Source organism: Myotis nattereri (genome assembly GCF_964212035.1).
Source record: "Myotis nattereri genome assembly, chromosome: 1".
Lineage (NCBI taxonomy): Eukaryota > Metazoa > Chordata > Mammalia > Chiroptera > Vespertilionidae > Myotis > Myotis nattereri.
Window position 1 is genome coordinate 166,894,708 of NC_138075.1, and position 23,114 is coordinate 166,917,821.

The following is a 23,114-nucleotide window of genomic DNA, read 5'->3' on the forward strand; positions in this document are numbered from 1 at the left end:
CACTACAGCAGTGGTTCTCAACCTTCTGGCCCTTTAAATACAGTTCCTCGTGTTGTGACCCAACCATAAAATCATTTTCATTGCTACTTCATAACTGTAATGTTGCTACTGTTATGAATCGTAATGTAAATATCTGATATGCAGGATGGTCTTAGGCAACCCCTGTGAAAGGGTCGTTCGACCGCCAAAGGGGTCGCGACCCACAGGTTGAGAACCGCTGCTCTATAGATTCAAACTCCTTGGATCTGCCCAATATTCCAAAGGTAAGCAAGTGTCTGCAACATGTAGAACGATCATCAGGGAATAACTTCCACAAGAGATGCTGGGCGTGCCCAAGTGAGCACTGACTATCAATAAAGAAAGGGGTACACCTGGCTTCAGTTTTGAGGGAACGAGAGCTACTCTTTTTTGGCGGGTATGTGCCCAGAACCTGCAAGGTTTGGCTCTTCTCACTTACGGTCAAATGCACCATAAACAGCCTTTGGGACCCCAATTTCTCATTAGTTCTTACTGGACGGTTGGAAATACATATGACTACAACTGCCCTTCTTCTCTGGCTTTTCCTCTGAGGTGTCAATATAGGAGATGCCTTTGTATTACTTTATCCTCAAGGATGTGTAACTCTCCTATGTCCTTCTCTGGCCGCCAAACAAATGATTTAGCATTCTAGTCTGTTCTTTTTCTTTTTTTTTCAGTGAGGTACAGGATATTTTGAAGCAGTCTCAAGGCTCATATTAATAGAGCACTTGTATATCCTCACCCCACCACCTGATGCAGGTATCCTCACTCCCTCTCACCTGACTGCCCGGAGAGCCTTCCAGCAGGACTCCCTCGCTCCTCTCTCTGGATTCTGCCTGATAAACCTTACATTCCCCTTCTCTGCTCAGAAATCTCCAACGGTTCCCTATATGTGGTTTTAAAGAACCCTACGCTATTCACTTTCTATTAAGTCCAACTATGAACGGGTCACGTAACGTTCTCATCTAGCACTAATGAGAGGCACAAAAAGAGAGTTACTCCTTGTAAAAGACTTCATAAGCAAATTTGAAGTCATAGCCTCTTCCTACTAAATTACCAGTTCTGATGCAGGATCCAGCACTCTCATTATTGCATTGGTTTGAACTCCACATCCACTAAAAATAAATAAATAGAGATCTTAAAGCTCAGTGTTCAGATGGCCTGGGCAGCAGTGGGATCAACGGGATGCAATGGAAGCTACATAAACAAATGCGAATAATGTGTACTTTAAACACTCGGAGACCCTGGGTCAGGAGCACCTGTCTAAAAACTCACACCGCCACATTCAGCAAGAGCTTTCAAAGCCCTGGGCTAATACAAACTTTGTAAAAAGGCTCAAGGTCCCTAAGCTTTTCCTTCTACCCTTTGTGACTCTTCAAAGCCCAGCTGGAGACTCATCTAATTCCTCATGTAGGCAGCTTGGGGTCACTTACGCATCTTTGTGCAAACATCTGATGCGGCTGATTACACCAGTAACCCCAGAAAACCGCCCAGGCAGGAGAATTTTTAGTCTGAACTCGGTAAGATAAAGGAGAAAGTATTTAAAATTGTCTCCGGAAAAGAGTAAAAAAATAAATTTTAGAAATGAATAAACTTGTGTGAAGGAGTGGAGGAACCTGAGAGAGGTCATGATTCAGGGACAAAAATGACTATTATAGACCAAATCAAGTCAAACAAAGAAAAATATGTAAAGTGGGACCAGATTCCATATAGAGAAAAAAATAAAGCAGGCTGAGATTACACTTGGTAGGACAGGACAATGAGACAGAATCTTGGCATGGTGAAAGTCATGTAAAAAGAGTGATTGAAGGAGACTGTGCAGCTTCCCAGTGATAAGCAGTGATAGTCTGTGGTTCCAGGAGTAGCATCTGGAAATGGAATGGGAAAGATTAACAGTGTGAAATAACACCTGGAAAGATGTTTAGAAGACAGATATTATTGTGAGGGAGATATGACAACAGCTTCACTTCTTACTCTGAACTATGGATATTAAAAAGGCTAAACGCATGATATATTTACACCACATCCTCTAACATGCATGCCATCAGGCTGTGGAAATGGCATGGAATTTGGAAACAGACACATTTGCACCTGATAGGAAACAAGGCCAAGAATGACTTTGGCCTTGGTGTTGGCTAGTAAATCATTGATGGTACTCAGGAAGAATTTAAAAACCCTCTAAACCTTGCACAGGTTCTCTCAATTACTATGTGGGATTTCAGAATCTCTTAACTATGATGCGCTCTTAATCTGGGCCACGTTTTGGATTATTCTCTCTAGGAATGTGGGAGGGGCAATGAGCATGAAATCTACCTAGACCAGGGGTGGGCAACCTCTGGCACGCGTGCCAAACATGGCACGCCAGTAACTTTTGCTGGCACGTGAAACCCTCTCTTATAATCTTCCATTTATAATTTTTTTCTTAATATCGACTTTTTTATTTTTCAGATAAATTCAGTGTAGGTGCATCTTAGATAAATAAGTAATTTTACATAACATGCATACATTAAAAAATAAATGTATTTTTCATCATCAGATACTGTGTTTTTGTCACGAATGAATTTCATTATTTATTCAAGGTTCTTCACATACGTACACCTTAAGAGATATCAAGTAGGCGTAACATGTTCCCAAAAGTTAGGGTTGGCACAAAGAAGAATTTTGAGTCAGAGATTTTGCTGGTTTTGGCACGCACTCACAAAAAGGTTGCCCACCCCTGACCTAGACACTCAACTTGGCTAAGATCTGCCTCATAGCCAACCAGACAGCTTAGACCAACCCTTATCTAAGCCTCAAGCGAGGACACCCTTGTGTTTAGTGTCGTATTACTCAAAGGGTGCTGCTCCCTTTCAAGTCAGCAAACAGCTTATTATTGGTCTGTGAGATTAACACAGAAATTGAAATTTGTATAGCAATACGTTTAGCTGTTGAATCTAGTGGAAAATAGAAAAAAGGAGTACATAATCTGTAAGTATTTTAAATTTATTTTTCTAATTAATCTCTAATACATTTTTATTATATTTAGAAAAGTACCAGTGTACAAGTTATTGGGGGTGTGGGGGTGGAGGAGGGAGGCTGTCTGTCAACAGAGATAGTTTGACAAGTACTGATTTGAAGGTCAACAAGTATAACCTTGGCTTCCAGGAATGGAGGCAGAAAGGCTGGACTTATTCCAGGGCTTAGGGCGCAGGACCAGAAGTAGCCCCTGTGATTCACCCACAATTGATCTCTGTGCACAGGAGACTCAACTAGAGTCAATATATCATTAGCAAATAGATTTGCATTTTCACTTAAGAGTTAATATTCACTCCTTTGAGAGCCAGTGTCAGGCGTTGGCTGCTGGTCAAGGATTCAAGACTTTGGAATATTGGCCACAATTTTCTCATCATATCAGCACAAACAGTGACCTAGTAAAAATTACTTAACCCCTCAGACCTTCAGATTTCTCACCTGAAAAATGTAGATAATGTGACATTTTTTTATAGGGAATGCTATAAAATAAACATGCTAGAGTTTATAAAAATACTCAATAACGATTAGTTTTCTATTGATGTCTACAAGTTAACTGATTCATGTTGACTGTCATGGTATACCCATGTTTTCTGAGGGGTTCCATTGTTACTGTTGCTGGTTTTTTTGGGGGGTTGTAGTGGTGTTTTTGTTTTTGTGTTTTTGCTGTCAGAAATCAAAGTTTGAAACCATGTAATTCACAACCCATTCCCATCTGGCTTCCATTGCTACTTCCACATTAAATATTTCTAAACAGCAGTTATCAAGATCAATAAATGTGATTGCTGCATTTCAGTTCTTATCCTATTTGACCTCTAATAGCATCCTCCCTCTGTAAACTTGGCTTTGATGACACCAGACTTCACTGCTAATTCTCAGTCTCCTGGGAGAGCCTCCTTTACCCAAGCATGACATGCCTCAAGGCTGTCTTCCTCTGGTAGATTGGATTATTCTAGTACAGTTCTCAATTCTTCATGCCCCACCCTAGACATAGTCTCCTTGACTTTGAGCTTAACTATGACATGATTTGTAAATGGAATGTTAGACGACATGACACAAACAGAAGCTTTAAAAGTTTGCTCCCCCACATTCATGTGAGAAAGAATATGCCCTGGGTAGCTACTCGTCCAAAAAGAATGGAGAAACATGTGGAGTAGGCCTGAGCTCAAGTAGCAGACCGAAGCCAAGCACACCCAATCCAGCATAGCTCAACACAGCGGCAGCCCACTTGTAGAACAAGGAATTTTTAAAAAATAAAAATAAATAGCCCTAGCCAGTTTGGCTCAATGGATACAGTGCCATGGCCTGTTGATGGAAGGGTCCCAGGTTCAATTCCAGTCAAGGGCACTTACCTCGGTTGCAGGCTCAATCCTTGGCCCTGGTCAGGTTGTGTGCAGGAGGCAACCAATTGATGTGTCTCTCTCACATCCATGTTTCTCTCTCTCTCTGTCTCTCCCCCTCCCACTCTCTCTAAAAAAACCAATGGAAAAATACCCTCAGGCGAGGATTAAAATAAATACATACATAGTCTTTAGTTGTAAGCCACTATGATTTTGAGCTTGTTCCATAGCAAAAACTGACTCACGCTTTTATTCCACATTCCCTCCCCAACATTGTATCTGAGTTCCAAATCCACACCCTATGCCTACCCTTTGAGATCTTCACTTGGATGTGTTAGAAGCCTTAAACTCAACCTGTCTATATCGGAACCCGACTGTTTTCCTTTGTCCTTCTTCCTTGAAAGGCTATACTATGCATCTAAATGTACATCCAGAAACGTGTGAAGCCCTCCCATATACAATTCACCAGCATAAAACTTTCCTTCTAAATAGTTCTCCAACACACCCACCTCTCCTGCACCAGCACCACCCTCGTACAAGATCATGTTCTCTCACATGAACTGTCCTCCCTGAATCCACTTTCCAATTTCCCTAACCTAATCGTTGTTGTTCTCAAATTCATTTTTGTTTCCCTCGAATACATCCAAAACTCTGAAGAAAAGAAAAATTTTCAAAAAAGCTCATCGTCACTGTTTCTCCTGCTTAAACATTAGCTTCCATGGCTTCCTGTGTTCTCAGGAATCAGACCAACATCTGTGACACAGCCCACGTGGCCACTGGCAAGCCTTCCCTAGTCTCCAGGCTCAACTCCTTCCACGCCTCCTCCCCCTGTACTCTCAGAACACCACGCTTCCCCTTCCCACACAGAGAATTCGCACTGCAGTTAGCCCTGCCTGAACACTGTCTTCCCAATGAACCTGACACTTCGATGGCCTATAAGGAAAACAGGACAACAGACGTGAAATTGGGATAGTTTTAGAAAGCCTGAACGTATGATCACCAGAACGATGATTTAAATGACACACACAGATTTATTCATAGTTACTAGAGACTCAGACAAAAAAAGCATGATAGCCCCCTAATATGCTTCCGCCTGCTAACTGTCTTCAGTAAACTTAGTAAAATTCCTGATACTTTTTCTATTCACTATAAAAAGGCACTGTTGCCCTAGCGGTTTGGGTCAGTGGATAGAGCGCCAGTGTGGGGATGAAGGATCCCGGGTTTGATTCCGGTCAAGGGCACATGCCCGGGTTGCAGGCTCGATCCCCAGTGGGGGGTGTGCAGGAGGCAGCCAATCAATGAGTCCTTCTCATCACTGATGTTTCCATCTCTCTCCCTCTCCCTTTCTCTCTGAAATAAATAAAAATAAATTTTAAAAATTCTGTTCCCCAGGAAATAGTGTCTGAGCTCAGAATCATTTTACCTTTCGAGACTCAGTGAACCCAACCTTGCTCTGTTGTACAAGAGCCAAGCTCTCAGGCCTCTCTGGATCCTAAAGCCCTTACGTCCAATGGTTAGAAATAAGCTTCCCCTACCATGCTCAGTGGTTTTGCTGATTAAAGGAAATATATACATAGGAGTATACCCCACGTCCCTCCCTGTCATGCAGTTAATATCTATTTCCTGAAATATGTATTTCCTAACATACTGATAAGCTTATGTGAGATCCACTTTGTAAGAAATAAAGAACAAAAAAACGGTTTCAGGAAGGAAAAATGCATTCAACTTCATGCTCCTTTCTGGATAATGAGGCCCCACGTGGCTTCCCGGGTATCTGCCTGCACTTCTCACCTAGCAGCGGACTCCTTATTGGGTCCATTATCCTTCCTGAGGCAGGCTGTGCTTCTCTGACATTTAACTTCTGAGACCTGCACTTGTTTGGCTACCTGGGCCCACTCGCCCTGGGCCACCGTGCCTATTGGACTGTGCCTCTAACCCCTGCTGTCCTCATCCAGGAGAGAAAGTGCAGCTACACTGACCAGCGAAATGGATGCAGCTGCATAAAGATGTGTATGGAAGAAGGAGGCAAAGCATCCAGGTTCAAATGTTAGAAGATATTTATGCAAACAGAATTATCTGCTGAGGAGTGTATTGTCTAGTACTTTGACCATGTTTTTCCTGCCATCTGGCAGACTCTCATAAGCCCTGTCACCATCCTGCTTCCCAGAGTTTGTTTCTGAATAAATCTGGCAGCTTAGGAGTTCCTCCCAAAACACTAGCACCAGCAGCATGACAAATGGTTACAACAAAACCAAACCAAAAAACACACATTTGATACTCCCTGCTGTTGAATTAATTTGGGGGATCAGGTCTTTTAAAAGAAAATAATTGGGTTTTGCTCCTTGACATGGAGCCTGGGACCTGTGCTCTATGTTTATTTTATGTGCATGTGTGATGTTTGGAGGAAGGAGAATCTCAGAGCAGCATTTCAGGAAAAATGCAACTCCTGGTTTCTCTAAATATAGGTACAACCCTGAGAGTCAGGGGGCTTGGGCACTATTCCCTAAAACGTGCTCTTGGAAACACTAGCATACAACTCTTTAGTAGGGACTTCCTGTTCACACAAGGTTTGAATAATGTAGATGACCAACCTGCAAATATTGTTGACCGAGTCTTCTGGACAGTGGTGGTGGCATTTACAACGCAAGATCTTTGGACGAGCAGTGGGGGCTGTACTGTCACCATCCTCTTTCTTGGTGCCCACATTTAATTTTCCTGAACTTCGCAAAAGCATGTTATCAAGGACGTCTGCTGAAAAGGAGAAAGGGTAAGCATTTAAGCTTATGGCATAGCCAAGCCAAAGTCTTTTGTTAAAGAATAATGTGACATCAAACAAAATATTGAATTTTCATGGCATTTAAAGATTCAAACAGAAGACAGGTATTTTTCTGGTTTTTATATTAAAACTATACTCTATAAATAAGAGATAATATAGTTATAGGTAGCATATATAACTATATGTCTCATGTAGAATGTGGAAATTCTCATAACTCTTTGATTAAATTACTATCTTGTATTTGGGCGCAAGGAGCTCAAGGAGACATCATCATATAGATTAGTTTTATCTGTATGGTAATACTATGGGTAGATATTATCGTCCCCGTATTCCAATGAGAAAATTAAGACTAAAAGTGAAGTGATTTCCATATGACTAATAAATCACAAAGCCAGACACGGGGCAGGGAGAGGGCAGAGGTGACCCCGGGGTGAAGGTGGAGGAGGGAGCGCCTGGGAACAGGCGGCCGAGCCTGGCGCCGTGCCCTGCAGCTGGCGGTGGGCAGGGCCCCGGGCAGGCCGCCGGTTTCCCCCTGCGACCAGGGCTGCTGCTGGGAAAAGGTTCCGGGAAGGGAGCGTCCCCGCCCCGGCCCCAGGGTGGGGGGGCCCCAGGAGGGGGATCCTCGGGCCGGGCCAGCCTGCAGAGGCACCGGCACTAGCACCAAGGACGTGGAGAATCGCAAAGACAAGCTTTCCAGACCCGTCTCCACCGCCAGGGGCTCCGTGACCTCTGGCTGTGACTCTGGGGTCACAGCCCAGGCCTCAGTTTCCCCACTCCGCTGGAGTGGCCAAGAAGGGAAGCGTCCACGTCACAACACGCCCTGCCTAAGGAGTCTCTTGTAAAATGAGATCCAGGTACAAAACTCAGCAACAGACCTGACCGTCTCCCCTCACACTCTCCACCCACCCGCAGGAGAATCCACGTGACAAAGAAAGAAAACCAAAACCTGGCTCTTTCACCAGAGCCACGTGTCAGTGTTCAGCGCGGAGCTCCAGGGGACGAGCCCCTTCCTCTCTCTGTCTGGCAACACCTCGCAGCTCCCGGACCAGTAGGTTCGGGTGAAGGGAAAAACCACCTACTGTTGGGACGAGATAATCCAGGGCCCATCGATGGCGTGTTTTATAGCGCGACACCAACATTCGCCGGGAGCGGACATCGACTGGCCAGCGGGATGCATTTACCCCTTTAAGAAAGTCTATTAACCTCACAAGCTAACGTCTGAGCCTCTAGTTTAGCTCTTGGGCAAAGAAATAGTTTAAAGGATCCATTTGGATCCTTTAATAGTAAAAGGATCTTTGAAGCTGAAGTTGCTCCTCTTAAAACGAAGGCGGACTTGCCGCTTCGGAGGCTTGGGGCGCCGTCGGTGTAAGACAGGCGCCGGCGCACCGGTGACGGCCAGCGGTGTCCCCGCAGGAGCCTCCGGCGCCCGGCACTACATTTTGGCAGCAGCATCGTTAGACATTTATCACATAGTATGAACATGCCAGCTTCTAAGACGCGGGCTCCCTCCGGGCCGCTCGGGGGCTACGGAGTCACTGTAATCGCGTAACCATATTGCACAGTTTATAAAAAACATAAATACTGGCTATTCTAGATTTAAATACAAAATACATGTCCTATAGCTTTAAATCTAAAAAAAAAAAAAAATCACAAAGCCAGCATTTAACCTAGATTATTTGGCCCCTAAAACTCTCTTTCCAGCAGTCTCTTTACTTAGGAGTCTGTATTTTAGGTATAATATGTATTTTTTAAACAAATTATTTGAAATATTTAACCTGAAAAACTGGGTAGGAAGATGAAAACTTATCATTAAGATAACATTTCAAAAGATACATCTTCCCCATCAGTTTATGCAAAAGTTACTCATGCAAATGCTACTCATATTAGTATCAATGAGTCTACATTTTGATGGAAGACACTCCAGTTGACATGATCTCTACAGTCAGATATTCTGGGGTCAAAATTAGGCTTTGCAATATATCAGTTAGTTGACCTCAGACGACTTTATAAATAATCTCATTGTGTCTCATTTCCTTACCTTTAAGACTAAGATACTTACAAGCACCTACCTCATGTCAAGAGTTTAGAATATATATGTTACATAGTAATAGTTAATAAATGTTAGTTGATATTATATAAAATAATTTTTTTCACATTTTAAATAGTGAGACAATGTTTCATTATGTAACATAGTTTCCTTATTTTCCTTCTTCACTATCACTGCTTCTGGAAAGAAATTATGTCTGAGAAGGATGCACGCATTAATCAATATTGTATGTTTCTAGACATTGGGGTAAAAGCTTTCAACATGCAATATCACTGCACAAATTGTCACCCTGAGCAATGTTTGATTTTAAATCTCTCTCAGCACATGCAGCTGGCCTTTAATTAAATCAAATTTCAACAAAAATATTATCTAACAGATTGTAAGGCTAAAGAAATAAAATTCTAGGCCTAAGTGCAATATACAAAATAGAAGTGTACAGTGTGCATGTGTTATTTTTAAAAACTGCAAATAGATACCTTCAGCAATTGGAATAGCAGAGAATGAGAAATTTAGAAAAAGATCTGTGGTGATTTTTCCTGATTTTCTGTATATTAAGCTAATTAATTGAATTCTGGTTCTCAATACTACTAATGTTATGGCCTGAATTACCTCAAATACAAAGTGATGCAAATGCGATATTTTCAGTCTATACCAGACCCCATGTCTTCGAAGTTATAAACAAAATAATAAAATTTCATTTATTGTGAATATGCCTACTTAAAATATGTAATGGGTACCTATCCTGTTCCAGGCATAGCCTGTAAGTAGAATAAACTAAACATACACTGAATTAACCATTTGGTGAGAAAAGTTATTAAGTGAAATGTTTACATAGGATGGTCTACATTAGAAAGGAAATATCCTCATACTATTGGAAATAAGATGCTGATTTGTAAGAAACATTTTAAAGGAGCCACAATTAAAATTTATTTAAATTAAAGAATGATATAAGATTCAGCTATGAGAAAATTCTTTGCAATATTGCTTAAAACAACCTGTTTAAAACAGGAGATAAGTTAGATCTCTAAAATGAGATTCCTATGAAACAATTAAAATGTTGCTATAGAAGTATATTTATTGACAAGAAAGACTATTAAAATGTAATTTTTGTTGAAAAGGGTAGATTTACAGGGTCCTGTCCTTTTGAACAAAAATTTTATTTTTATAACAGCAAAAGGGGCAAAAAAAGGAACCTACAATGTAAAAGAGATAAAGAGAAGATACTAGCAATAAAAACCTAGAAAGCAGAAACTGATTGTCTTTATCCTCACCCAAGAATATGCTTATTGATTTTAGAGAGAGAAAAAGAGAGAGAGAGAAACATCGATCAGTTGCCTCCCTAAGTGCCCCAACTAGATTGAACCTGCAACCTAGGTATGTGCCCGGAATGGGAATTGAACCGATAAGCTTTTGGTGTACAGGATGATGCTCCACCCAACTGAACTACTGAACCAGGGCCAGAAATTAATTTAACAAAGCCCAAAATGCTGATCTTCTAAGACAAAGGTGGAAAAAAGCCAAGAGTCAAAATAATTTTACCACTCAACCCGGAAGTCTCCATACTGGTACCACAAATTAGTTTTGGAAGTGAGAGAGAAGGCAGTATTGAAAACAGGAGGAAGCTTAAATCTATTTTAGAAGTTGTTAGAACTTCAGCTATCTTGTCGCAGTCCTTAGAAGCTAGTAACCTTCCTCCCCACCCCTGCAGAAGACTGGACAGGTGAACCCGATATATACATCACAGAGATACAAAAGAAACCATCAACAAAATGAAAAGGGAGCCCACTGTGTGGAATAATGTATTTGTCAATCATCTGATACATGGTTAATTTCCAAAATATATAAAACACTCATACAACTTGACAAAAGGAAGTCAAACAATCCAATTAAAAAATGGGCAAATGACCTCTATAGACACTTCTCCAAACAGGATATACAGATGGCCAAAAGACATAAAAAAATGCTCAAGTCATTAATCAGCAGAGAGATTAAAATTAAAACAATAATGAGGTATCAAACATCTCATACCCACCAGAATGGCTACCATCAACAAATCAACAAATGACAAGGATGTGGAGAAAAGGGAACCCTAATACACTGCTGGTGGGAATGCAAGCTGGTGCAGCCACTATGAAAAACAGTATAGAATTTCCTCAAAAAATAAAAAATGGAACTGACATTTGATCCAGTGATCCCCACTTTCAGGAATCTATCCTAAGAATCTTGAAACACCAGCCAGAAAGAATATATGCAGCACTATTTACAATAGCTGAGATCTGGAAACAGCCCAAGTGTCCATCAGTAGATGAGTGGATAAAAAAGCTGTGGTACATTTACATAATGGAATACAATGCAGCTGTGAAAATGGAGTTTCTCTTACCCTTGAGACAGCATGGAGGGACCTGGAGAGTATTATGCTAAGTGAAACAAGCCAGTCAGAGAAAGACAAGTATCACATGATCTCACTCATATGTGGAATCCAATGAACAAAATAAACTGATGAATAAAACAGATCCAGGGACATAGAAGCATGGAACAGACTGTCGAATCTCAGAGGGAAAGGGGAGGTTTGGAGGAGGGAGAGGTTAACCAAAGAACTTAAATGCATATATGCATAATCCAGTGTGGTGAGAGGAGGTGTGGGGTGGAAGGGGTTAAAGGGGGAAAAAGGGGGACAGCTGTAATACTTTCAATGATAAAGATACATTTTTAAAAAAGACAAAAGCTAAGACATGAAAAAGGCAATTAAATGCTTGACAAAGAATAATCATTTTATAAAGATATGAATTCAATCTGATAATAGTGATGCTGAAGTAAGAGCTAGAAGGAAAGACAAAGATATGTATTTATGATAATGGTGAATATCCAAGATGAAGAATAGAGTAGCAGTAATGAAGATATATCCCAAATATCAAATGTCCAATTATCAAAATGTATTTTTCACATTTTATTATATTTTTAGTGTCCTTCCATTTGAAACACAACAAAGGCAGACTTTAACAGATAATAAACTTTGACTTAGTAAGCTCACTAAGATAATGTAAGGTCTTTATTAATTCTCATGCTACTTAATTTCATGTTAAATTTTATAGAAAAGCTAATCATTGAAACAATTGGAAGAAGACTAACCATTAAAGAAACATTAAGTATAATTTAGTACATTTTATTTTCTAAACTAGTAAGTTAAATCTTTAAAAGATTTTTCCACCAAGGAAAGCTAAAAAGTGAAAGGCTTCTATTTAATTAAATTGAACAGAATTTCAACAAAATTGATTATTTCTTCCCAACAGCACTCTGGGCAATTTTGGCTTTTTAAATATTTAATAATAGAATTATAAATAAAGCTGACAGGAAAACGTAAAGGAAAAATACTGAGAAAAGTCAGACTTTGTAGAAATTTCTACGGAATAAATCCTCTACTGAATGCGTCACTCTTTAGGAGCTCATCGTATATTTCACCTTCCTTCTCTCTCCTCCCTCACTCCTCCTCTCTTTCTCATGACCAATCTTGAGTCCCATCGTGTGAATCCAGACATTTCAGATGCATCCTGTTTAGATTAGCTGGTTACATTATAACCCAGGGAGTTAACTATCCAAATTACTAAGATAATACAAAGTAGGGCATGTGGAAGCCAATGTAAATTGGTTCTCATTTTTCAAAGGACCACTAGTCTTTTAGGGATAAATGAACCACAAAATCACTTCCAGACATGTGTGCTTATCTGTGTGTGTACTCTTAATGAATCACAACTAAATTATATTACTTAGGACTTCCATATATAAGAGATTTATAGATTTCCAGGCAAATTAATCAAACTTCATGAAATAACCTAATAATTAGCATGCAATAATGTGACTTTCGTTCAATTACAAAGGTTAAATACAAAGTTATTTTTCTTGAATCTTGAATATCTTCTCTGGGATATATGTTATAGTTCTATACATGTTTTCAGCTACTTTGTGTATAGTTATATGAAGTTTTGTATGGCATCTCTTCTTGCATAAGTTAGGAAATAAGGCAGAGTTTCTTTAAACCACTTATTTGGAATTAGTGGACAATTATTAGCTAGAAACCTGGTATAAACAATAAAATAACTATTTTTGATGTATAAACTTAATATATAAGTTATTTTTAAAATATTCCTATATGTTTTATGATATTATGAACTCTTCCATATGATTTTTACAAAAGAAAAAAGGAACAAGATTTTTTTCAGAAAAATCAGAGATAAAACAAAAGTGAAATGCTAAAAAAATGTACTATTCTACTACAACTCTACAACAAATAAATTTTAAATTCTATATTCATCCATTAGATCCCAAAATGTTTTGGCTATATTTAATTTTGATTATTTTTTTTCTCAGTAGCATTTTTATCACTGCAAATATACCATAAATGAGACATTTTCAGTTTTTATATGTCATAGTGAAGAGAACATCAGAATCCATTGCCAACATTAAAATACATAGAGAGCAATCTTTATGAACAACAAAGGTAATTCAAGGAAAATTAAATATCAATACACAGTATGTTTAGAAATGAATTTGAGTTATCAAAATTCATTTAAAAATGACATTATTATTTTGTGCCACAGGATCTACTTAGTAATTGTTTTCCTTCATTTTCTTTTTTGCTTATTTTTTAGCTCTCTGAATATATAAAAAAGTAATAAAATTTTGTGTCTTCACTATTCTATCTCCTCTACACCAGAGGGCAGGCAAGGAGCAAGAAGAGAAATTGCAATTCTTATCACACTAGTTTGCACTTAAGTATTTTTGGTAAAAAGATGAATGGAAGAAAATTTTGAAAGTCCTGGACTAGCCAGCAATGCTTTGGGAATGATCCTTTCTACCCCTAGCTATCGTGTATGATAATAAATGACACGAAGCAATGCCTACTTCCTTTCTTAACTAAAACTGGTTTAAATACATTTGTTAAAAACAAGAGTCTATAATAAACAGGAATAAAACTTAAATCAGAGCTTAAAAATAATGTTAATTTTAAAAATAACTTTTAGTGTTCTTAAATAAGAACACTCAATAGATAACTAATTTTTATTTTATCACTTAAATCTTGAATCATTTCACTCAATTTGATGATTTAATTTACTGTCTATTAAGCTTCCTCAATTTTCATTGCTTAACCTGTTTTTATTTTATTAACACATTTTCAAATAAATTTTTATGTTGTTTGTAATAAAAACTTTATATATATATATATATACACACACACACACACATACATACATACATATGCACACATATAAACAACATGAAACCCAATGATTACTACAAAGTTAGGATATGTGCCTAATTCTTTTCAAAAGTAACAAAATGTAAATACAATTTTGATTCAAAAATACCAAAGCAAAATCACATCCTATATAATAATCCTATATAATAAAAGAGTAATATGCAAATTGACCCTAATGGCAGACTGACAGGTCACCATGACATGCACTAACCACCAGAGGGCAAACAATCAACGCAGGAGCTGCCCCCTGGTGGTCAGTGTGCTCCCACAGGGGGATCTCTGTTCGGCCACAAGCCAAGCCTCTCCCACCTCCTCGGCAGCACTAAAGATGTCCGACTGATGGCTTAGGCCCGCTGCCATCGGTCGGACATCCCCCAAGGGCTCTCAGGCTGCCAGAGGGTTGTCTGACTGCCAGCTTAGGCCCAATCCCCCAGAAAGCAGGCCTAAGCCAGCAGGTGGACATCCCCCGAGGAGTCCTGGACTGCGAGAGGGTGCAGGCTGTGCTGAGGGACACCCCCCTCCCTCAAAGTGCATGAATTTTCATGCACTGGGCCTCTAGTATATTATAAGGGAAGGGTATACTTTCTTATTAATTGTGATGTTACCTGAATGGAAATCTTTCTTCTTCAAGAGTTTCAGGAGTCAGAGGAAAGAGGGACAAGGGAAGGTGAAGGGGAATGAATTGTCAGTTGAGAAACCAGTATCAGGTGTGTTCACCGAGCAGTGGATACAGACTTGACCAGGATAGAGTATAAAACAGACAGAACAGTTCAAACCCAGTTCAGCTACTTCCCTGCTCTGTGGCCTAAGCAAGTCACTTAACCTTCCTTACAGAGGATGTGGAGAGTGGCAGCACTCATCTGTTTGCTGTGAAAACTGAATGAGATAGTCCAAGAAAAGCACCTACTATGTTCCTTGCACATAGTAAGAGTGAATCATTGTTTTTTGGGCAGCAGAAACTTGCTATTCCTATTTTTGTTTGTTTAAGTCTTCAGATTTTTCTCTTTTCCTATTTTATTTTATTTTTTGTTCCTCTGGTCCCTGCTCACTCATCTATATATATAAAAGGCTAAGTGACCGACCGTACATCAGTCCTACCACCCAACTGACTGGCCGGCCGGTACATATGACGCACACTGGCAACTTAAAAATAAACGTTGACTCGTGCATGCGCAATATATATATAGCTCTCAGAATGGATACTACTGAAATCCTCCGTGAAATGATTTGTAACGAATCTATTATTGAAGCTACCTTTGGAAATAGTATATCTATAGATAATATTAAAAATATATCTAAACAAGCAATTCTTTTTCCTAAAAATGAGCACGTTCATAAATTAAATAAAGAAATTTTGGATATACTCGATGGAGATTTTCACACCTATTTGAGTGATGATTCCACCGGTTCAACAGATGATGCCGAAAAGGAAAATTTTCTCATTGAATTTCTTAATAGTATTACTCCTTTGGAAATGCTGTGTCATAAATTAAAATTGAAAGTAGGAGCAATCATCATGCTACTGAGAAACCTTAATAGTAAATGGGATCTTTGTAATGGTACTAGATTTATTATCAAAAGATTGTGACTTAACATAATCAAAGCTGAAGTATTAACAGGATCTGCGGAAGGAGAAGATGTTCTGATTCCAAGAATTTATTTGACCCCATCTGACACTGGCCTCCCATTGACATTAATTCGAAGACGGTTTCCTGTGATGCCAGCATCTGTGATGACTATTAATAACTCACAAGGACAAACTCTAGAGAGAGAAGGAATATTCCTACCTGAACCCGTTTTCAGACATGCTCAGTTATATGTTGCTTTCTCTCGAGTTCGAAGAGCATGTGACATTAAAGTTAAAGTTGTAAATACTTCATCACAAGGGAAACTAGTCAAGCACTCTGAAAGTGTTTTTACTCTTAATGTGGTATACAGGGAGATATTAGAATAATTTTAATCAATTTATCAGTCATTACTTTTATCAATGTTGTTTTTACACCATGTTTTTGTTATTTTTATATCATGTTTTTGTTGTTTTTATATCATGTCTTTGTTGTTGTTATATCATGTCTTTGTTATTGTTATATCATGGTATTGTTTATTTATTAATTAATTTACATATTATTGTCATATACATTTTATTAATTTTCTTTAATCTCTGACACTTCTATTATAGAGAAAAGGCAAATAGCGATATTAAAATATTTCTTCTAATTGATTTCCTTTCAATGTGCACACTAGTCTCCTATATGTTTCTACTTCTCTTCCTTTTCTTCTTCAAATATATTACTTCATTTTATTTTATTTTACTTTCCCTTTCTTTCTAGATTCATCACTGTGAGCAAAAGTCTATAAAAATACAGAGCCTTTTGGTTTAAGAAACATTGAAAGTTTGTTCAGAGCCAACTAACGTATTGTTATTAATTTTCTTTTTTCCTGTGGTACATTCATTTATTTAGCAAGTAATCATAAAATCTATTCCATCTACATAACATAATGGCCCTGAGCTCTGGAAGTACCCTCAATAAAATAATAATTTTGCTGGTGAGACAAATCAACTACACATGGGGCATGGTAAGAAAAATCAACTACATATGGAAATCCAAAAATAGTATATGAAAACAATAAAATAGATGTCACAATGCCACATACAATTATCAAATGTAAGTAAGTCCTAGGTAGGAGTACATAGAAGGAAAGATTACTACGGGTGGCAGTAATCAACCACAATCTTTTATGGAAAACATAAGCAGCAAAACCAGGGAGACATAAGGACAGTTTTTCATTTCAGTGGTTCATTGTTAATACTATTGAGTAAGTTAAGGAAAACACATTTAGTTTTAACATGCTGGAGATGTGCTGGCTGTCTATAGACACTGGGGCTTTTATCATCAAATATTTCTACATGTTTCCATTTAATGGCAATTGTTTCTCTCTTCACCACACACATCCACATTACCACATCACTCAGGTTCTGCAGAATAATCATGTTTTCAACATTTTACCAGTATATCTTACAAACCCTGCCAAGAGACTCCAAACCACCTGGATAAAAAGTGAAACCTTCTATCATTCAAGTGTTTTGTTGTATGGGATACTAGATTAGGACCTGTGCAAATCATGAAAAGATTAAATAGATTACATAAATGTGAACAGACAATATAGACATTTATATTTGTTGGTTTTATAGGCACCTACTACAGAGTTCTGAGCCTAAGCGTGCATAATAATCTATTATGATAGCAATGACAGTACTTTGGTTATCACACATACAATCTTCAAAGGTAAAACAGCAGTTAACCTTTCCCTCAGGTGTTAAGATGCTTTTGAATTTGGAGAAAATCATCCAAAATCTTCAAACAAACTAAAAATCTTTGAAAATATTCCAAACACAACATGAGTATCAGTAGTTTAATGAAAGCATCAATATAAGAAATAAGGGGCTTGACAAGCAAGTAGCCACAATGTTTCAAGATAAGTTAACATCCAACTCAATCTATATCCATCAAATAGGATAATCATAGCTGACAGAACGATTTAAAAATTCTAAATATCCGTGTTTTAAAAAATATTTAATGTGTCTGGTCAAATCCACATTGTTGGAAAAGAAATGACACATGGTCTCTTCGACATAATGTCAAAGACTTGGCAGCCTGCCAGGCCAGCCGCTCGGGTTCTGTTCAGAGAGGTTTCTATCAATGCTTTGCTTCACAGAGTCCTGAAGGTAATCAAAGTAGATGTTCAACTTGCCCCCCAAACTAAAACGTACTCTGCCGCTTTGCAAAGCACTTCCAAGTCAGCCTGATGTGTAAAACTACTTTGAACAGACTCATATATGTAGAGAAGAGAAGTGACAATGAAGCCAGACAGACCAAAAAGCAAATCACCATGTTCATGCCATTCTTTTTCCCCACAGAAAAAACCTGGAAAGCATTTAGGATCTCTCTGTTCCCCATACTGTCTGCATCCTCTAACTGAATAATTGTTAAAGAGCATATCGACCTAAAAATACACACACAACGCTATTTCAAGTGTTTAAATATTTGAGGCAAAAAAATAAATATTTGAGGCATAGAATACATACATACTTTTAAAATATCACAGACCGCACTGTTATCAACTACTACCATCATCAATAAACTTAAAGATCTATCTCTGATGAAACAATATGGAATAATGATAATCAGCAAGACTGGACAAAAAGCATACACCTATGGATGAGGACAGTGAGGGGGTGGGGTAAGGGCAGAGGGTGGGGTGGGAACCAGGTGGAGGGGAGTTATGGGGGGGGGGGAGAGGAACAACTGTAATAATCTGAACAATAAAGATTTAATTAAAAAAATAAAATAAAAATTAAAACAACAATGTGAATATTAGAATGCCATTATAGAGTTTTAAGAAAAAAAAATACTAAACTAAATATACAACTGTTCAAAACCTGCAGTGCTATCTACTGGGCTTTGTTTACATTCATGTGCTTTGCTTCATAGAAAGTGTTCTAAGATAGATACCAAAAGTGATATAAATTACTAAAATCGCCTTCATTGCTGAGAATATACTTGACCTCACTAAAACAATTCCAAACCTTCCTGATCAAAAGTAAATGACTTAGTTACTTTATTTTTAAAACATTCATTTGTTTTAATATTCATATCCTTAATTTATATTTTAACATATTTTTGCATTTTTAAAGGCCATTTTGCAAGAAAGCAACCTTGACTTTTGTAATCCGTGAATTTAGTCATATGTCCTAGATAGCTGAAGAATTCACAGAGCCACAAACTAAGAATGGTTAAATTATACCACAAGGACTTTACACAGCCACAACATTTAATTTTCACCAGGGCAGTGTTGAAAATGTGTAGAGGCAAGCACACCACGTACTCCAACACATATGCAATGCAAAAGCTAAAGCAATATATGTAGACATTTTAGTTAGTAGTTTAGAAGTCAGCTAAATTATACACTGCTGGGGCAGCTAAGTTAAACTGCATTTCCTTGCCATGTGATTTTTTGTGCATAAAATTTTTGACACCCCTCCCTCCGAATTTTTCTATTTCACTCTCTATGCCAAAAGACAATTCTATCATCTTCTTTTGTGCCTGTGCCAGATTTGGCTTAACTGATCTTGCTTACAATTTCTGGAGGGGGAAAATGAGCCTCTGTAAGATATAAAGCCTTTCCCACTACTCACATTTGATTTCTGTGCGCTTGATAGATCATTGCCAGGTTCCCTGGGATGAGACATGAGGAGGAGGCACAGAATTGCTAGGGGTTTCCACTAAAAAGACCAGCACCGCAGGCAGCACTAATCCTGCACCTGTGATGTGTTATTCAGCAGTTAAGCAATGCGGTCCAGACTGTGGTTGCCTAATACAGCTCAGCTGTTTTGCTCAGTACGCCCTTTGATTATAAGCTGGCAAGAGAGATTATTCCGGCCAGGCACTGAGCTATGTGCAGGATACATGGCATATGACAATGGAAAGGTAAAAGAGAAAGGAAACCTTAGAATCAAAAATAAAATAAATAAAAAGGAAGAAACCAAAAGAAAGTCACTGACCACGGTGTATTATGTAACATTTCCAGATGGTTAAAAGCTGCTTCCGATTCTATGCAAGGCAGAAAAATAGATGACATTTGAATATCTAGAAATCTATTTTTTATATTATCCTTTGACATTCAGAAGGGTACTTGAACATGCAATTCCTAAGTTTATTTTTAAAGTAAGCACAACCTCACAAATTGATCAGCTACATAAACATTTTTAAGAAGTTTACTTATACTAAATGTCAAACTTCTTTTATAATTTGGAGCCGTTCAAAATGTTAGGAAAAATGACAACTAAATGATTACCATTAATTTTATCTATTTATTAAATCCCACCATATCGACTTGACTCATTAAATTTTTTTACATAAAGTTTATGTTTCAGACACAACTATCCTATTAACCATGTATGGTAAAACAGCAAAAAAACCCCACCACAAAACAACTTGTTTTAACCTAGCATAAAACAGCTACCCATCCAGATTGATTAAAGAAATATTTATCATATACAAGGCTGCCTACATAGCACTTTGGGTTTCAGAGAGATGGAGAGGAAATGACTGCTATGCTCACAAACCTTAAAATCTAACAGGGAGAGTGAGTGAGAAGTCACCTTTTTTATTGTTGTTCTTTTGTCATAAAAAGGCTGCTGACGAATCACTCCCACCAAAACTTTCACTGTTTCCTTTTACACTCTCTATAAACACAAAACCATCTGTCTCCCAGGCCAGTATCCATGCCATTTTAAATAAATAATCTGAAACCTTATCTAAAAAACAGATACCCTTTCCTAATAGCAGATGGTTTAAAAACCAAAAAACATTCATTTATATATACAAAAAGTTGAAATTTTAAAAAATATCAATTTTAAAATGTAAATATAACTTAAATGTGTATATTAAAGAAAATGCTCAATATTTTATTTTCTCATCCATTAGATATTAATTCCCTGCTAAGCCAACCAGTCTATAAAAAGTGTTATTAAGAAAATTCCATATGATACATACTAGGTCAAAAGGAATTCCATGTCCATAAAAACACTCTCTTCTCATCAGAATTTGGCAAGTCTTATAGCTTTTCCCTATATTCAGACATTCATATATGCAGACATTAGTGTTGGTAATACTGCATCAAAGTCCCTAGTCATACTCTGAGGCCAACTAAAGGAGGACCAAGATTTAAAAGGTATGCCACAAAATATATTAATATTCTCCTAACTATTCCCATAATCTGGTTTGAGCATCCAAAGTAAAATAGGATGGTTGAACTGGGTCTTGGGTATGTATTTAAGTGACTAGCAATATACAGACTCCTGATATTTTACTATAAAAAAATTTCCCCAAAATTACACTTAATTAAATATTAAAATAGTGCTGAGATTCTGAAGCACCATCCACTTCCCTGTGATTTATAGGAATAAGATGCCAAAAGACAATCTTGCTGACTCTGGGCAGAAACACTGAGGAAAGGTCTGAATTGAGACTGTTAGTATAATGATTGTGTTATCTTCAATCTGAGTATGGCACACTTAGGAACACTCTGGCCTGATGCTGCTCAAGCTGTCCCTCTTTCGATAAACAAATGGCTTCAGTTTTCAAAACATTCTCTAAAAGCAATTTTTGTGTGTGTGTGTGTTTAATTATATAAAGCCTAGTAGACTGAGTGGCCTAGGCTCTAAAAAGCCTTATAGATCTTACCTTTAAATTTTCCTTATCCAATTTATATCTCTTCATGTATGCCAATAATGTACCTGCACATACGTCATATTCTTGGTCAAAATGTTTCCTTCTTCCTCTTTTAAATAATTATCAGTATGGGATTTCACAATAAACAACCAAAAAAAAAAAAAAAAAAGAACAAGAAACCTGAATTTAAGATGCCACATGAAATGTAATTATCTCTCATAAACCCTTTCTTCAGGTGTTTCTGTATATTGAGCCATACACACCAACATGTTAGATGGACCTTTGTATCCTATGTTTTTGCCTGAGATATTTTGATGAATTGGATATATGACCTTAAATATCAGTGTCAGATTAAGAAGGTAAGAAATACATCCTTAAGTCATGTTCTATTTAAATGACCAAAGTGCTCCCAAACCATAATGATACCAATGTGGAAACGAAGGACAAGGCTCAGTGCCACTTCACTTAGAAAGTTTTCCACACTCACAGAGAACATAGATCAAACAAAATATTTACCAGCATTTAACAGCTGGTGCTTCAGCCATGAGAAACCATTCTCTTACGTTTACCTGACCACCTGGGAAATCATGTGCGGTGGCAGGCAAGCACTTTCACTCTTTAATGAACTAGAGACCGGTACAACTTGTCCGTTTTAACTCATCCGGTCATCAGGCCGCTGGATCCTCCTCTGAGCAAAGTCTGTTGTTTTTTTGTTTTGTTTTCCGTAAGGAAAGAGCAAGATGATCTTTCAAAAGGAGCAAGTCCTATTTATGGTAAATGATTAGTTAATAAACTTATTTATTTTCTCTCCATCTTTCTTGGCAAACAATAATATATGTGTTTTCGTCATTAAAACCATAGCAGCTTTTTGTTAGGAATATGAACATTTCCAGTGGCTCCCGTTTTCCATCACGTAGTCAAACAGCCTAACCAGAAAAGTATTAAACTTGTGCTGATTATTAATTAGACAGATAACCTGGAATCAAACAACTCTAATAGCCACTTCCTAAATTATCTTCACCCCAGCCCTTAGAATATGGCATTCTGTGGCAATTTTGTGCGCGCTAAAATTGTGGTAAAGCACATATTTCTCTTCCCATTTCATACCAATAAGGGGAAAGAACGTATTGCCAATAGGCGCCATCCCAAACAGCCCACCCACCCCCAACTGTGCCAGGCTCTTGCCTTTGTAGAGTTCAGTGTCTCCTGACTAGCACGAAAGTATAAGCAGAGAGATCATTAGTAATGACACGTACGCGCTAGCAGATAATGTTGACTCACTTTAGGAACTATTAAACTATAAACACTGTGCTGAAAGCCATTTATCTGCATTTTAGGATAAACAGCAGAAGCTACTCAATTAAGTAGATTGCAAAGAATAAGTTACTGATGCCAAACCAAGGGAAGCCCAATTTTGAAAAGAAAAATCTGTGAA

At 37.9% G+C, this 23,114-nt stretch overlaps 1 protein-coding gene across 1 annotated transcript in view; it reads right to left on the reverse strand.

Annotated features, from left to right (window-relative positions):
• BMPR1B (bone morphogenetic protein receptor type 1B) overlaps positions 1–23,114 on the reverse strand; it is a 376,371-nt gene that overhangs the window by 51,917 nt on the left and 301,340 nt on the right. The window contains exon 2 of the mRNA XM_081109293.1: positions 6,959–7,118. Within this exon, the coding sequence (XP_080965419.1) occupies positions 6,959–7,101 (143 nt within the window). The 5' untranslated portion in view covers positions 7,102–7,118. The remainder of the gene's footprint in view (positions 1–6,958; positions 7,119–23,114) is intronic.